The following is an 18,421-nucleotide window of genomic DNA, read 5'->3' on the forward strand; positions in this document are numbered from 1 at the left end:
GGTCTTCACACACAATCCGCATTTGAAGAGCAGAAATCGAAAAGAAAACTTTATCTACAGTTTCCTTCTTGTAGATAAATGCGTCTTCGCCACTTCCACTTCATGTGCAAAGTTGCGTTATGTGTTCTCAACCACCACGGTTTAATGTGCAGTTTTTATCCTAGAGTGTATTCAACAAAACATTCCAAGAACAGCAGAATTCACTTCATGCATTAAAATTGATGCGCTGTCATATTGAGAGATGCTGACCCGTGTTTCCCTCTTTCGGTTTCCAAAGTATGCTGTTGAATACACTTTAGGATAAGAACAACATCTTTGAATCATAGAAAAAAAGAGTGCCCTGAAGAAGCAGTCTTTCTTTGCAGTAGAGCGAAACACGTTAGAAGTTTCTGAGATACGTGGATGTTATTGGGGTCGCCCAGGAGAAGATTGTTTTCATAATGATATATCAAATATGCTTTCAATGTCTTCTGAATTGTGAATTGCAATTGCAATTTTGGGTAAAGTAAAAAACAGGGTTTTACATTTTTTGCAATGACTGATATTTTCATTAAAATTTCTCCTCCTCCTGGCTCCTTAAGCCAAAAAAGCAGAGAGAAAGCCCTTGTAAATATGCCCCTAAATATTTAAGAAGAAGGCGTTGGTTGACCATCTGGATGGGTTCGAGTATGTTTAGGGCTGCTGATTCAAACTTCTATAGTGCGAACTTGACGCAAACCGGATATCAGAGCGCTTTACATAGCCGCAGTTGCATTACATGAGGACACATTAGATTTTCGCACATTGTCCACCTCCAATCTCCACACACGTGTCAGCCTCTGGAGACACTTCCAGGGCTTACACAGGCTGTCTACCTTGTCTCCACACTGCATGTCTGCCTCCGGCGACACCGTTAGGGTTTGCGCACATTGTCCACCTCCAATCTCCACACACCGTGCCTGCCTCTGGAGACACTGCCAGGGTTTGTGCACACTGTCTGCCTCCAGCCACATTCCCGGGGGGACATGCACCCTGCCTACCTCCAGTCTCCAAGCGCCATGTCTGCCTCTAGGCACATTGCCACAGTTCTTGCACACTGGTTACCTACAATCCTCACTAGGGTTGGGTGTAACTGACGTAATTCTCCATTTGATATTTACTCATAATTACTTCAAAGTAACTCGTAGTTCTGCGCAATTGTGTGAGAAGTGTAAACCAGCATTTAGCGCTATTTTCCAAAATGGGTTTGAGGATGCATTTTGTGATAATAATAATAAAGCGCTAAATGCAACAGGACATTAACAGCAGTAGCCACTCATTCGCTCGCAGTTCATTGTGCCTGTGCTCCTGTGGTAGGATTTTTAGCCCCAAAATACACTTTCTCAGGTTGGCGCGATCAATCGCAAGCCTTGCCTTTTCAAAACGATCCTCCAAGTGAAAAATTAATCTGTTGAGTGTTTGCTGCGGATATATGACGTTACAACGCTGACTTTTACCACGCAGACCATTACCACGCATTTTTTACAACGCAGGACCCTTTACCACGCATACCATTACAACGCTGGTATTTACAACGCAGGTACTATTACAACGCATACCATTACAACGTAAGTATAGGTAAGTAAATAATATGGTAAAATAATTATTAATAATATTTTTTTAAATTAATAAATTATTAATTTAATATTTAATATTTTAATTATTTATGTTAATATTTAATTATTAATTTTTAAATATATATGTTAAAAATACCCCTGTACCCCAAAACCCAAAACCAGCCCTAAAACCTAAAAATACCCCTGAACCCCAAAACCCAAACCCAGTCCTGAACCCTAAAAATACCCCTGTACCCCAAAAACTGAAAACTGACCCTGAACCCTAAAAATACCCCTGTACCCAAAAACTGAAAACTGACCCTGAACCCTAAAAATACCCCTTTACCCAAAAACTGAAAACTGACCCTGAACCCTAAAAATACCCCTTTACCCAAAAACTGAAAACTGACCCTGAACCCTAAAAATACCCCTTTACCCAAAAACTGAAAACTGACCCCAAACCCTAAAAATACCCCTTTACCCAAAAACTGAAAACTGACCCCGAACCCTAAAAATACCCCTTTACCCAAAAACTGAAAACTGACCCTAAACCCTAAAAATACCCCTTTACCCAAAAACTGAAAACTGACCCTGAACCCTAAAAATACCCCTTTACCCAAAAACTGAAAACTGACCCTGAACCCTAAAAATACCCCTTTACCCAAAAACCCAAAACTGACCCTGAACCCTAAAAATACCCCTTTACCCAAAAACCCAAAACTGACCCTGAACCCTAAAAATACCCCTTTACCCAAAAACCCAAAACTGACCCTGAACCCTAAAAATACCCCTTTAAAAAAAACCTAACATATAACATTTTAAATATAATTATATACTTACCAATACTTACGTTGTAATGGTATGCGTTGTAAAAGTACCTGCGTTGTAAAAACATGCGTTGTAAATAAATGCGTTGTAATAGTATTTGCGTTGTAAAAGTTCCGTTGTAATGGTAGTGCGTTGTAAAAAATGCGTTGTAGTGGGTGTATACCGTTTGCTGCGTGGCAAACACTCGACAGACACATTTTTCGCTTGGAGGACCGTTCCGAATAGGAAAGGCTTGGGATTTATCGCGTTATACGGTACTGACACTGCGCTATGAAGGGGACAGCCACTACGGTGGGCCTTTGATTGAATTTTTTCAGCCCTGAAGAAGCCCGTGTGGGTGAAACGCGTTGGCTGCTGTGTTTTCATATATTGAATAAAAAGATCCTAAAACAGCTCATTGTGAAAACACCACTATTTCTGTCAACAAAGTCTTCTTGTGTGGGATTTGAACCCTCTGATATTTTGTTTGGGATCATCCAATGCCTCTCCCACCCTCTGTGTCGATGTATTGTATTGGAAACCAATTGTGGGTGGCTGGTTTCGGGAGGTGGGCATTGGCTATTTGCAACTCATATGCATATGTATTAGGACCCTAGAAAAATTGCTAGTAGATGCAGCAAGATGTACCCTGCCACTGTATCTGTTTGCAGTACTTTCTCAAGTTGGAGTAATTGCGTAATTTCGCATCACAAGAGTGATGCGTAATTATATCCAAATACTCTGGCTTCCTCCAGAAACACTGCCCGGGTTAACACGTACTCTCTGCCTTCCGTCTCCAAACACTAGGCCTTACGACGAGTCAGATGTTTTTTTTCCGACCTGTGTGTAAACCCGCTTACGCACGGGTCAGAATTACAAGTTGAGTTTGATTCAAAATATGTGATAGTTATCGGATGTGTTAAATATCTCACCCTTCTTTAAATTTTGGCAATTCAAACCTGCAGAGACTAGTGAGGACTTTCAAGTGTTGTTAACATGCACGTGTTTCGTCCTGCCAGAAGGGCTCTTCAGTGACTGCTTCTAGCAGCTTTAAGATATTGACAGTTGTTATGTAGCGCACCTGTCCCAATATCAGGAGTCAGTGAGCTTCACAAGTGACACCACCACCAAGAGGACGGATCTCCGACAAACCACAACGATAAAACGGTCAACAGAAAAATTGAGATAACCCCCCCGCGGGCATCTTACTGTTCATCGAGAGGCCACCCACCCAATCGAGAGCGCAAACTCACCCGAGCGGCTTCTCCAGACGACTCCTGTGGGAGCCAATCACCTCCCCCAACGTGCAGAACATCTGTCCGAGGAAGTCCTGGGCGGAGAGAGGAAGACAGGTTATTACACACAATGCACCTTGACCACACGTGGCGCGACAGTACAAACAAGAGCACGACTCATTCACGACAGGCCGCTGAGGTCAAGAGAAGCACCTGGTCTCTGACCGATAAAGGACATTCAGACCATCTCCTTGTTACCTTCCAAGAATGTAATACAACTTTATGAATTTTATCACCGTATCGTAATTGTTTACTCAGAACTTTCAAAATATATTATCTCAAACACAATGAATATAACATCTGTATTCCATCGTAAATATTGGTACTTTAAAACATTTATCAAAGCATATACAATCACTAAAATGCATGTACCCCTTTGATACAGTTATGTTATGTTAAAGGATCTGTGACCGCCATGAAAAGTGTGGCTGAGAGGAAACAAAGCCCCTTGTGCCTCATACCATGTGGATGTACACGGGGGGCACAACATGTGCCCCCCTGTGTGCATACACCCCAGTGTGTGCACGGCATGGACTGCAGCGGGTCTCATAAGCACCAGTAGCAGAAAGACACTAATGAAACAAAATTACATAGTGCTTCGTCCATAATCCAAAACAGTAAAAGGAAGTGATGTCAAATGCATGATAGCCAATTACAAGCCAGCTATAATGACTGACAAGCAAGCCTGCAAATGGTAAGTGATGGTGGGGCTCCAAGCTCTTTACTGCATACAATACACCTCACAGCAACAGCGTGTGTGCGCTGTTTAGATGAGACCTAAAAATGATACTGAGCATCAAATAATAGTGGGGCATCATTTAGATATTGGTACAAGGCAACATATATCATGATTGAGAAGGAGGCATGTACGACAATAGCATTCCCATGATATATGTATGTGCTTATATCACAGCCTCCATCTCACGAATCAACCAAGGCCTCAGTGGTCACCTACATTCATTGCAGTTCTGCATCAAAACAAATCAACTTAGCATTCACCAGCAGCAGTAGTATCACATTAGAAAATCTGATATGAACATTTGTAAATGTATGCCCATAAGAGGCACTTCTTGGTGATGATAATAACAGGCAGAATCCTAAGGGCCTTATTCTGAGTTTGGCAGCCCTCCTGCGGGCCGCCATGCCAGTGCTCCACCAGAGGACCACCAAACCCGGAGTGAGACCGCCCGCCGGATAAAAATAGTAATCCTTGGCGGAGAGCAGTGCTCCCGCAGTGTTTGTCTAAGAATCAGAGGATAGCCTTAGACAGGCACCGCTGTAACACTGCCACAGCACACTTCCGGCATGGTGTGGCGTGCATCATGTGGTGCATAATGCACCATGAAGGAACTGCGGTGCAAATTTACAGGGGGGCACACCATGTGCCCCCCCTGCATGCCCCCAGGCCTAGAGGCACAAGGGGCCCCTGTTAGGGCCCTTTTTGTTGCCTCCCTGCCACCCTTTTCATGGCGTGCTCACCGCCATGTAAAGGGTGGTAGAGAGCCAACTCGAAATATGCTTGGCGGTTCCTCAGTGGCACCACCAGCGTAATTCTGCATGTGACCACTGCCTCTGGATCCTTGAAACCAGGCGGCAGCAGCGGTCCTGTGGAGATCAAACTAGAACACTCGTAACGAGGCGAACGGAGCTGCAGTGTGGCAGTGGCCGGACTGCCACCGTGGGACCGCCATAGTCATAATAAGGCCCTAAGTGTACATGAAATTCTTCATCATTGTTCAATCCCATGGGTTGTTTTGTTCTTAATTTAATGATGTATCTAGATTCAAGTTGTCTTAATCGCTTTACTCTGTCACCATCCGTTTCTTGTGCTGTCCAGTTATTATCATGCTGTTTCATTTGGTGTTTGGCAATGGCATAGCTGGTGTCTCTCCTCTGAACCACTCTTGTGTGTTCCAAAATTCGTTTTCTGAGTAGTACCACTGATATACTTGAGACCACATTAGTATTCAAACATATATAGACGCTAAATTGCGATTTACATGTTATCCGATGTTTGATTGATAAGTTGATTGGGCCCGATTCACAGAACTAATGTAAGACAAAATCCTAACTTACTACCATTTTGGTATTCACAGAAGGCACTTACTCATTTTGGTTTTCACAGAAGTTTGGAGTCCTAATTTTAGGACTCCTAAATGCCTTCTGTGAATACCGAAAGTCTTAAAGTTAGGATTTTTCTCAGTTTAGGAGTAGTAGTTAGGACTCCTAACTTCTGTGAATACCGAAATGAGTAAGTGCCTTCCATGAATACCGAAATGAATAAGTGCCTTCTGTGAATACCGAAATGGTGGTAAGTTTAGGATTTTATCTTAAGTTAGTTCTTTGAATCGGGCCCGAGGTGAGCAGCCTCATTAAATCCATCAATTACATTGGTTATTCTGAAGGTAATGATAGTCTACATAAGTTTGCATTTTTGAATAAGAAGTTTCCACGCAGACTGACCATTGCCAAAAATACACAAACATCTGGAAAAACTAACAGGATGCCCTATAGTTTCTGGGTGTGATTCACTATGTGAACATTTGTGTAAATACATTCATGTGTTGATAAAACCATTTGTTGAACAGACGAGGGCATACGTAAGAGACATGATGGATATTATTAGACCGACAGAAGGGCACCCTTGTGTGCCACAGAACCAATTCTTAGTTACTATGGATGTTACATCACTCTACACCAATATTCCACAGAGAGAAGCTCTTAAGGCCATTAGGACAATTTTGGAAAACAGAAAGAACATGTACTCACCGATTTTATTGAAACACTTCTCGAAATTGCCTTAACTAAGAATTTCTTAAGTTTCCTGAATACCTTCTATTAACAGTCCAAGGGCGTAGCGATGGAGGTTGACTTTGCCCCTGATCGAGCAGATTTATTCATGGATCAGCTTGAAAAAACACATAAATACCTTGAGTCCAACTTTTTCTCGTACAGCATCGTTCTTTGGAGAAGGTATATAGACAATGTTTTATTCATATGGTCGGGTGATGAAAAATTCAATTATTGAATAATAGATGTGGGGACATTTAGTTCAGGGTGACTCATCAGAGAGAGGAGATGCATTTCTTGGATCTCACGATCAGTCTCAGAGACACTGAGATGTGCTCGACCACGAACCGAAAGCCCACCGGAAGAAACAGACTTTTAAGATACTCCAGCCACCATCCGAGAAGACTGAGAGATACTCCGCCCCTTGGGCAGTATCTGTGTGTTCACAGGATCTGTGCTTTTAGTGTAGAGGATTTGAAGGAATCTGACTTTTTTATGACTGAGGAAACAAAAGGGTCTGGTATTGCCTCAGGGAGTGTCTTTTGGAGCCCAGGGAAAGGTGTAACCACAACAACAGATGAGTGTGTGTTACCACATTTAACACTCATAGTAACAGGATTAGGGAAGTGAGCAACCATCTTTGGACCCTAAATCAGGATGAGTTAGATACATCAGAAACAACACTGTTTGCTTTCAAGAGGGGGGAATATCTAGGACTCTGTGGTGAGGTCTCCGTTACCACCTCCAGATCAGCCTGATATAGGGGCATATTTACACGGGCTTTATCTCCGCTTTTTGGCGGAGATAAAACCAGCGCCCTAATCGCATGTTAGCACCCTTTTACCCAACGCCTCCTTTTGCATCTCCAATGAGATGCAAAGTGGGGGTTGCTGGGCGTACCCCAGATGGACAACCTTACAAATATTGCTGATGTTTACATCGCGATATTTACAAGGCAGCCCACATGATTTTAGCACACATTAGATTTTGGCAAAAACACCAGTTTTCGCCAAAACCTAACGTCTGCTAAAATCCTGACTTGGCAATCCCTAACATAGGGGGTGGATTACGCTGATATGACCTTGTGGGTCGTATCAGCAAGGTTATCGCCCTTTTGCAGGGAACATCGCTGGAAAACCAGTGATCACAAATTGCAACAGCACTGATATGATTAAAGTGAGGTGCCCCAGAGATATGGTTTATGTGGGGCAAACCAGACAAAGGGTGAAAACCAGAATATTCCAACATTGCAATCTTGTGCCCTTGTGAAACAAGGGAATGCCACTGGTGGAACCTTTTAGGAACCAAACATCAGGCTTGTGACATGATACGGCCTGTTCTTGAAAAAGTTACACAGAATCCTGGGAGGCGAAGGGGAGGCGTCAATGCCACTCTGAGCTATAAGGAATGCAAGTGGACACACGCTTTGGACACTGTTATCAGTGGCCTTAATGAATATGCAGAGAGTAGTAGACAGAGGGTGCCTTTCCACGGAGGTGTGGTGACCCGACAGATAGGATGACAGGACTGGGACAGGACTGGAGGACACTAGGACCCTGTGGGTCATGAGCGAGGTGACCAGGTCACCGGACACCACATCCGATTAGGGACAGGAAGGACAGCAGAGTGACCAGGACAGACGTGTAAGTCACCAGCTCCAAGAGTGTGTAATAAACGAAGCATTGTATAACCAACCTGTGGCCTGAGTATGATGTGCTGCCTGGCGCCCACTGCGGAGAACACGACAGGAGGCTAGCTCTGTTATATGAACTATGGACCATGTTTGTATTATACATCAACCTGGAATGCACTCCACTACTGAAGTGTGTTTTTTTCATAATGTGCTTATGAGTTTACCACTCCACAAATATCACCCTGTAAAGGGGTCTTTCTTCTATGTCATATCAAGTATAAATACAATGTTTTACTGCCTATTTCACACCTTTTTTATGCCATTAATTGTTAATGGCCAACATTGGTAACACATGTGTGCGTATACATGATAAAGGAAAAACCAAAGGTGGTGATGGACGGAGCGTTGACAATACAAACACTCACCCCCAGTCAACTGATCTGGGTTTAATCCATCACCGTTCTTTAGCTCACTCCGCCACCCCAGTTCAGACATGGCCATATGCAAATCAGTCTGACCCTGTGCCTCATGGGAACAGTACAGCCCGAACTGCCAAGCCATGTCTTCCCTGGACCGGAATCAAGCTTCCCAGGACCGGTTTCTGGCATTACAGCCGTCTTCAGCCGGGCTTGCTTGACTCCAGTGGCCAAGTGAGCAAGGGACTCATGTCTGAGCATACCCTGCCAACTTAGGGCGAACAAAGAAAAACCAAAGGTGGTGATGGACGGAGCGTGGCAGGGTATGCTCAGACGTGAGTCCCTTGTTCACTTGGCCACTGGATTCAAGATAGCCTGGCTGATGAGGATTATGAATCCGAAACCGGTCCCAGGATGCTTGTTTCCGGTCCAGGGAAGACATGGCTTGGCAGTTCGGGCAGGACTGTTCCCTGAGTGAACTAAAGAATGGTGATGGATTAAACCCAGATCAGTTGACTGGGGGTGAGTGTTTGATTTGTTCAAACGCTCCGTCCATCATCCCCTTTTATATACATAATAAAGGACCTGATTTATTTCGTTGTGGGCTGCCCGTTTCTCTGTCAGGGAGAGGGAGTAAATTATTCTGTCGCTGTGACGGAGGTGCCATCTGCCAAATTTTCAAATGACCTCCAAGTTGGCGGTCCCTTCCAAAGCATTTGCAGGAACCGCTGTCACCGCGGTTCCTGTCAATACTGTTTACGTTTGGTGTATGGCTTCATCAACATGACAGACCCGTGCACCAAACTGTTTTCTTTTTTTGCTTTGAAAAAGAAAGTCCCAAAGTGGGATGAAAAAGAAAATCCCAAAGTGGGATGAAAAAGAAAATCCCAAAGTGGGATTTTCTTTTTGAAAATAAAAATGAAAGTGCTCCCCTGGCACTGGAGTCCTCTCCCCTAGCAAGGGGAGCATTTAGCATATTTTACTGCCCCTTACCACCAGGGTTTTCCTGGCTATGACAGGCGGTAAAAACTGTCCTCTACTTCCACTCATCTAAATCAGGTGGGTGGAATTACAGGTCTTCCTCTGATGGCCCTTACTCCATAGAAGAGTTTACCCATCACAGAGATGGAGTAGTCTCTGGCATGATTAAACCCGAGGTCCGCCTGCATATAAATTTGGCGGACAGGCCAGTCTTCGCCACACTCCGTCGCTGATATTTTTGGGTCGAACCATTGACGAATACATTTATCTGTACCATTCATTATTGTATTTGGGGATAAACAGCCCCAGGTGCTGTTAATTGAACCATGGACAGATTGCCAACTATGTTCTAACTAATTGTATAAACCAATAGTTAAGTCACACGCACATCCTTGCACGAGCATTCGAATATGCAGCGCAGATGGAGCACCACGTCCTTGATTCCGTCACAGCCGCGATGTCTTTTTGATGTATTTGATTTTATTAGGACTCTATATCTTCTCTAAAATTGTCCTTTATTCACTATGTGCATATGTGAAAGGTGAAGCCACCATTCTTGCCAATTGGGAGATTCTGCTTTCTGGGCTCTCATAAAGTGGCATATATTGGATCACTGATCTAACAGAACCATTTCTTTGGTGTGCACTAGCAGGAATATCATGCAGCTGAAGGCTGCAGGTCCATCAATGGATGATTGTTTGACTCAAAAATAGTAATAAGGCACTATAGACTAAAAGAACCCCAATGCTGTCATATGTATACAAGGTGCCAACTTATTCCACAAATGTGCCTTTCAGGGCTTCAGTTGTGTTGTTATAGGCTCAAGATGTGTAGTCACGGTCCATAAAAGTGTCAGATTATTACACAATACCGCTTTCATGTACCCACAACATTTCAATAATTGTTTAGGATGAGCACAGGATTGCACCTGAAACAACATAAGCCTATACATAACCATTCCTGTCATTGATATTGATAATTATAATTCTGTACAATGGCATAATTATCCCTGTATGTAAATACTGAGAGGACATCTCTTGACAATCAGTGGTAGTGCAGCCTGTTGACTTCTTATCATAACTGTGAGGGACCCCTCTTGATGGTCGGTGGTACTACAGCCTTTCTTCTCCAAATTTTGCAGATAAAAAAATAATTTAATTTATTGAACAATATAATGACAGCGCAAGCAAGGGGTATTCACATTTCAGCAGAGCAGGGCATTTTTAATTAACATTTTGGGTTGAAATTCTTAGGATGCACAAAGGAACGTAGAAAAATAGTATGAACATAAAAGTTGCTCAAAGTGGGGTTAAAAGCGAGGACCTTTTATCAGCATCATTATTTTTGGGAGATAAAATTGTTTCAAGTCATTGAAGATGTTTTAAATGGGTGAGACCATTTAATCCAAGATCATGCATGCAAGTACTTCAGAAGAGTTTTCAGGAGGGTTTTTTAAAAGGGTAAAACAGGTGCATTTTGGATGTGAAGTGGGAGGCGTTCCAGATTTTGGGAGCACGCCCTGAGAATGATCTAGATATGGATTTGTTTTCAAGCAGGTGTTTGTTTTGCCTCTAAGCATCCTAGATGCTCCTGAGACACAGCCTTTGAGCCAGACATATGGGGGATCTCAGGTGGATGGGTTTATAGGTTAAGCAGTCAGTTTCACATGAGCATCTACCATCATGCTGGGGTCAGGTGAGATACACTCAGTTGTAGGATGGAAGACAGCTGAAGGGGGGGCTTGGCGATTCTGTGGGAGCCCAGTGAGAAGGTCACATCTGTATTCTAATCAGAGATGGCTCCAGCACCAACTCTTGTTCTAAGACCTATCTGTCCTTGATCTGTTCTTTGAATTGTAGGCTCTCATCAAGATGACCGCATAGAGTTCGTTGAAGAGACGTGTTTTGATGTGATGCTTCGATCTTTCATTGTGTTTGCCTATGCGAGTCTTGCTGATTGATTATGGTTTTGGGCCGGAAGAAGAAATTCTGTATCACGCATAGTTGAATTGAGGATGTCTTTATTCCATCTGTTGCAGGATTTGGTCCAGGTGAGATTTTAGGATTTTGATTTAGCAGGTTCAGGAAAGTTCTTTGTGCCAGAACAACAAAGTACTGAGATACACTGTTTAATTTGGTTCAGATTAAGGCATACTTTTAAAGAGAGGTTTAATGTGTCCTGCTGTTAGGCCTTCAGTTACTAAACATTTTTGAGCAAAGCATTCGTCAATGAGAGCAAGAGTCAGAGAAGTGTTTGGGATAGCTCTACGGGTAGAGAAGGTGGTAAGGGTCAGAGGAGAACACTACAGACCCGATTCACTATGGGCCCGATTCACTGAACTTACTTAAGACAAAATCCTAAACTTACTACTTTTGGTATTAGTTAGGATTTTGTCTTAAGTTCGTCTTAAGTCTGTCCTAAGTCTGTCTTAAGTCTGTCTTAAGTTTGTCTTAAGTCTGTCTTCAATCAATCAATCAATCAATCAATCAATGACATTTATATAGCGCGCTACATACCCGTAGGGTCTCAAGGCGCTGGGGGAGGGGGGGTGCCGCTACTGCTCGAACAGCCAGGTCTTCAGCTTCTTCCTGAAGGAGAGGTGGTCTCGGGTCAGGCGCAGGTCGGTCGGGAGGGAGTTCCAGGTCTTGGCGGCCAGGTAGGAGAAGGACCTTCCTCCTGTAGTCGCTCTTCGGATGCGGGGGACGGCGGCGAGGGCGTGGTTGGCTGATCGGAGGTGGCGTTTGGGAGCGTAGAAGTTGATCCGGCTGTTGAGGTAGCTCGGGCCTTGGTCGTGTAGGGCTTTGTGTGCGTGGGCGAGGAGGCGGAAGGTGATTCTTTTGTTGACGGGGAGCCAGTGAAGGTCTCTCAGATGTCCGGAGATGTGGCTGGTTCGTGGGATGTCGAGGATGAGTCTGGCTGAGGCGTTCTGGATCCGCTGGAGTCTCTTCTGGAGCTTGGCTGTGGTACCGGCGTAGAGGGCGTTGCCGTAGTCCATTCGGCTGGTGACGAGGGCCTGGGTGACGGTCTTCCTGGTCTCGGTGGGGATCCACCAGAAGATCTTCCGTAGCATGCGCAGGATGTTGAAGCAAGCCGAGGAGACGTTGTTGACTTGTCTGGTCATGGAGAGGGAGGAGTCCAGGATGAAGCCCAGGTTGCGTGCATGGTCTGTCGGTTTGGGTGTGGTGCCCAGGGCGGGAGGCCACCAGGAGTCGTCCCAGGCGGAGGGTAAAGAGCCCAGGATGAGGACCTCCGTCTTGTCAGAGTTCAGTTTGTCAGACTGTCTGTCTTAAGTTTGTCTTAAGTTTGTCTTTTAAGTCAAACTTAAGACAAAATCCTAACTTTACTACTACTAAATACCTACTGTGAATACCAAAAGTAGTAACTTTAGGATTTTGTCTTAAGTTAGTTCTGTGAATCGGCCCCAAGGTGACTCTGCCGTTGTGACGGAGACCCCTCAATGAGGAGCTGCAGTGCCGAGACTCCGCAATGACTGAGGAAGCTCTTTGTGACTCAGGACGTAAACATTTAATGTCAGAAACAGTGTTATTGGATGAGTCTTCTGTGTTGAGGGAGAAATTGTCATTAGGGAGCAATTTTTTCCATGAAATGAAAGAGAAGACGGACAAAGAAGGCATGAGGAGAAAATCAAGAAAGGATGAACTATCAAGGAAGGAAGGATGAGGGAGTTAAGGAAGAGGGGATAATCAAAAAAGAAGTGTGGAGATAGACAAGGAAGGCATGAGGAGACGGCAAACAAATAAATGAAGAGACAAAGAGACAGCAAAGGAAAGATGAGACAAGAATCAAGGAAGGGGTGAGGTGACAGCTTAGCAAAAGTGAAGAAACCGCCGAAGGGCAGAAGAGAACATAGTTAATAACGGTATGATGTAGCATTCAGGAAAGGAGTTACAAAGTGGTGATGTGAATATTAAAGAAGGATTAAGTGGCAGACCAGAATATATGTAGAACATTAATACAATCAAGGAGAGATGAAGGAAAATTCAAGGGAAAGATGAGGTTATAGTGTAGGTCAGCTCGCTTGGGAAAACAGGAAATCTCTGAAATATTTCTATTAAAAAGCATACCTGTGCAAAATGTTGGTTTCTTGTCAATGTATCTAGAAATTGTGCTTGTAAATGCATCAGTTCACCTCTTTCATAAAAACATCTCTGGGGAAAAAACATCAGAGACCTCTTAACTTAAACCCCCCCCATTGGAAGGCTCTGGCCCTCACAGCCTGTTTTAGGACATGAGTTAACCCTTGTACTGCCATGCAGTTAAATGTCCATTGAAGAGGGTCGCCATTTACTATGGGGGGGCTCTTGTTACAGCCAGACATACCAGGGTCCTATTGTGCGTGAGTGAAACTCGATGGTTTAAAAAAAGGTATTCATTTTGTAGAAAAGCAATATCCCTCAGGAATGGGCCTCCACTCAAGTGAATGGACCAGTGAGACCAGTAAAGGGTGACCCCCCTCCACCAGGAGCAACATGATACTTTAAAGTCTGAGTGTGCACTGTGATATGTGAAACTGTGCCCTCCCCCCCCCCCCCCCGAGCAGTGAAAGTACACTTCGAAGTGTAAGATTGTATTCGCTGCCATAAGAGTGCACTCGAAGTATGAGTCCGCTCTCACCTCACCAGTGTGAGACTGAACTCCAGTGGTTGAGGGTGCACTTTTATTTGTGAGACTGACTGCACTGGGGATGCAAGATTGAACTCCGTGGTGTGAGACTCACTCCCAGAAGTAATTCAGCTTTCAAAAGTGTGATTCTGTGCTCCCAAGTTTGATTCTGCAATACTGATGTGAGAATCGCTCTTAGAGAGTGAGCCTTGTGAGTGTAGTGCCTGTGGAGAGCCCCACGTCACGTGTCTTGTGCTCTGTACTGAGACAGCATTGGGTACCTCTGGGGGCTTGTGGGTACAAAAGACACACAATTGATGGGCGGAATGCAGAACAAATCAAAACATTCACCCCCAGTTAAGAGATCTGGGTAAATCCATAATTCGTTTGCTCACCATGCCACCCCAGTTTAGACCTGGCCATATGCAAATCAGTCTTGACCCTGTGCCTCATGGGAACAGTCCAGCCCGAACTGTCAAGCCAGGTCATCTCTGGACCGGAAACAAACATCCTAGGATGGGTTTCAGGGTTTCACCCCTCATCAGCCAGGCATTCCTGAATCCAGTGGCAAAGTGAGCAAGGGACTCACGTCTGGGAATACCCGGTGTCTTGTAGGTACAAGCTGCATTGTGAGGAGTGTGACCCCTTAAGGATCCTTCTCCTGTCTCTGAACCCCAGCTAACAACATGGGCAAAGCGGTAGCACCCACACTCCTTTGGAATGAGGGAGTCGAACTGGGTGGGGGTGAAGAAGTGGCCTCCATAACCTAAAACTAACACATACTACTGTGGGTCACCCCAGAAGAGCATGATCGGCACAACTATGGAACTCAAGAGAGTATAAAACTACAAGCAAACTGTCTCAGGTTCACAGCATTACACGGACGGTGCCCCTAGGCGACTCAACCCTCTCAGGTTCAAAGCAATACACGAACGGTGCCCCTAGGCGACTCAACCCTCTCAGGTTCAAAGCAATACACGGACGGTGCCCCTGGGGGACTCAACCCTCTCAGGTTCACAGCAATACACGGACGGTGCCCCTGGGGGACTCAACCCTATCAGGTTCACAGCAATACACGGACGGTGCCCCTGGGGGACTCAACCCTATCAGGTTCACAGCAATACACGGACGGTGCCCCTGGGGGACTCAACCCTCTCAGGTTCACAGCAATACACGGACGGTGCCCCTGGCACACTCAAACCTTTCAAGTCCAGAACAAAAAATGAACGGTGCCCCTGGGGAAGTCAACCCTTTCAGGTTCATAACAATATACGGATGGTGTCCCTGGGAAACTCAGCCCTCTACGGTCAACGGCAATACATGGACGCTGCCCCTGGGTGACTCAACCCTCTCAGGTCCACAGAAATACACGAACAATACATGTGGGGTTCTCAACCATTTCAGGTCCACATCACTACATACCCAGTGCCCCTGGGGAGCTCAAGAGGTTATAAAAATAGTAGCAACTCTTCTCTGGTCCTCAGCCATAGATGGACTGTGCCCCTGGGGGACTCAACACTCTTTGGTCCATAGCAGTACACAGACCGAGCCCCTGGGGAACTCAAACCTATCAGGCCCATAACGATATACGGACAGTGCCCCTGGGGAACTCAACCCTCTCAGGTCCACGGCAATGCATGGACGGTGCCCCTGGGGGACTCAACCCTCTTTGGTCCATAGCAATACACAGACAGTGCCCCTGGGGGACTCAACCCTCTCAGGCCCATAACAACATACGCACGGTGCCCCTGGGGAACTCAACACTCTCAGGTCCACAGCAATACATGGACGGTGCCCATCAGGACTCAACCCGCTCAGGGCTACAGCAATACACAGACGGTGCCCATGGGGTTCTCAGCCCTATCAGGTCCACACCAATACACAGACAGTGCCCACGGGGGACACAAGCCTCTCAGGTCCACAACAATACACAGGCAGTGCCCCTGGGGCACTGAAGCCTCTCAGGTCCACAGCAATACACAGCCGGTGCCACTGGGGGACTCAACCCTCTCGGTCCACAGCAATACACAGCCGGTGCCACTTGGGGATTCAACCCTCTCAGGTCCACAGCACTACATACTTGGTGCCTCTGGGGAACTCAAGTGAATATACAAATATTAGCAACCCTGTAAGTTGCATTACAATATATGAACGGTGCCCCTGATGAACTTAACCCTTTCAGGTCCATAACAATATACGGACGGTGCCCCCAGAAAACTCAACACTCTCTGGTCCACAGTAAACCTCGGCGTAGTTCGCGAAGTAGCGCTACGCGTAGCTACACGAAGTGCAATTCGCACTACGTGAGCTACGCGAAGCACTACGCGAACTGTGTAGTACCCTATTCGCAATGATTGCACAGTGCCGGGTGCTTGTCCGTACTGTGCAATCATTGAAAACGGCATCTCGCACAGTGCAAGCTGTCGTTTTCTGCCGCTCAAGTAGATTTTTACTCGAGCTGCAGCTTTCTTAACGCGGACTCATAGTTTCTAATCGCGAGCGGTCGCAAGCATACACGACCACTCGCAATGAGAAACCTGACCTCCCCGTGTTGAGATTCTCGCCAGGAGGTTTATTTTCCACGCTCGCGATCGGCAATTTGATGTTGCTGATCGCGAATGAGGAAAAAGTCTTGCCGGGATGTAATTTTGCTTGTTTGCGGTCGCCAACTTGATGTTGAGAACCGCGAGGAAGCAAAAAATGACCGCTGCACTACGCTACGCATGTTTGCACTGTGCTACGTGCAATTAGTGTAGGGCGAAGTAGCGCAAACTTCGCAAACTACGTGCGCCCAGCGTAGTGCTTTGTCCAGGCCTAGTCCACAGCACTACATGGGCAGTTCCCCTGAGGGACTCAACCTTCTCAAGACCATATCAATACAGTGTTGGTGCCCCTGGGGGACTAAACAGAGCTATAAGGGTCAGCAACCCTCCGATGTAATGAAAGCTAGTAAGCAGTAACACGTACATACATACCACTCGGTTGGGGTGTGCAGTGGGCAGCGAGCACGAAGCACTTACAAACAATTGTTTTCCTCTTTGTATTCTGTACCATTGATGGATCCAAAATTTGAAACCGGGCTAAGATACAGAGTGAAATTGAAAAAAAGTTTGTGTGGTGACCCACTTGAGGTAAACTCATGCCGGCAATGATTCATAAATGAACTTAACTACATACCTCTTTGATAGGCACTTTGACCATTCAATGGCTCCCCTGAGGAATGCTCCAAAATGGGACTGGATGACAAACCAATAATTGACTGAAAGGGACTGAATCAAAACCCTTTTTTGTACATATTCAGTATTATGTTTCTAACAGTCTTTTCAGGTTGATTAGTGTTTACAAGGACTCTGACAGACAGCCAAGCTTCTCTGCCACCAGTGTCACCTTAAGGTTTTTGGGGTTTCCGGCAACACATATTTTGGGGCCCCTATTCAGAACAATTTTGAATGTTACAACCCATTTCCTGGTAATTCAAACCCATATGATGCCAAACAAAGTTTGAGAACTAGTATCAGACAAGAACTTTTGAAATATGTCTTTCTGGGTCCTTAAACATCTTTAAGATGACACTGGACAAAGAGAGAAGGAGAGATGGTGAGATGTGGAAATAGACAGAGGTGAAACGTAGAAAGGGAAGGTTCAGTGTCCCTGGAGGTGGGTGGGGGGGGGGAGCCCGGGCTGTTGCCCACTTGCCCCAGCCTTAAAACGTCTATGTCAGCCACAACCAAAAAGGGAGGGGCAAACAGGAAGGAGGCCAGACACCCCCCTCCCCCAGGTGCTGCTGACTACATAGAGAGCCACATCCAGAGCCCTGCTATAGCCCCTCCCCCGCCCCCCTCCTCTGAGGGGAGGCCTGACACAGACCTGTCAGTCAAACGAAGCAGCCGAGCTTTTATCAGCCTCATCAATTCTGCTATTCAAGTGAAAGTGAAGGAAGACACATCCGAGAATCCAGTTTAGGCAGAGAAAAAGGTCTCATTTACATGAAAAAGGAGCAGAGTCCAGCAGAGAGCATTTCTGCCCCCTCACCCCTCCCCAGCCCGAAGCTCTCGGCTGACAAGAGCGTCTCCTGTACCTGGAGGAACAGTAATGAGGAAGTCAGTACTCTGTGCAGGGAAGGAAGTCAGCGCTCTGTGCAGGGAAGGAAGTCAGTGCTCTGTGCTCTGTGCAGGGAAGGAAATCAGTGCTCTGTGCTCTGTGCAGGGAAGGAAGTCAGTGCTCTGTGCAGGGAAGGAAGTCAGTGCTCTGTATAGGGAAGTCAGTGCTCTGTATAGGGAAGTCAGTGCTCTGTGCAGGGAA

General features: G+C 45.6%; 1 protein-coding gene across 1 annotated transcript in view; it reads right to left on the reverse strand.

Moving 5' to 3' along the window:
* The window catches only part of CPNE9 (copine family member 9), a 482,542-nt gene extending 478,835 nt beyond the window's left edge, over nt 1–3,707 (reverse strand). The window contains exon 1 of the mRNA XM_078659325.1: nt 3,635–3,707. Within this exon, the coding sequence (XP_078515451.1) occupies nt 3,635–3,696 (62 nt within the window). The 5' untranslated portion in view covers nt 3,697–3,707. The remainder of the gene's footprint in view (nt 1–3,634) is intronic.
* Between the last annotated feature and the right edge of the window lie 14,714 nt (nt 3,708–18,421).

This window comes from Lissotriton helveticus, chromosome 9 (assembly GCF_964261635.1).
Source record: "Lissotriton helveticus chromosome 9, aLisHel1.1, whole genome shotgun sequence".
In the NCBI taxonomy this organism is placed as follows: Eukaryota; Metazoa; Chordata; class Amphibia; order Caudata; family Salamandridae; genus Lissotriton; species Lissotriton helveticus.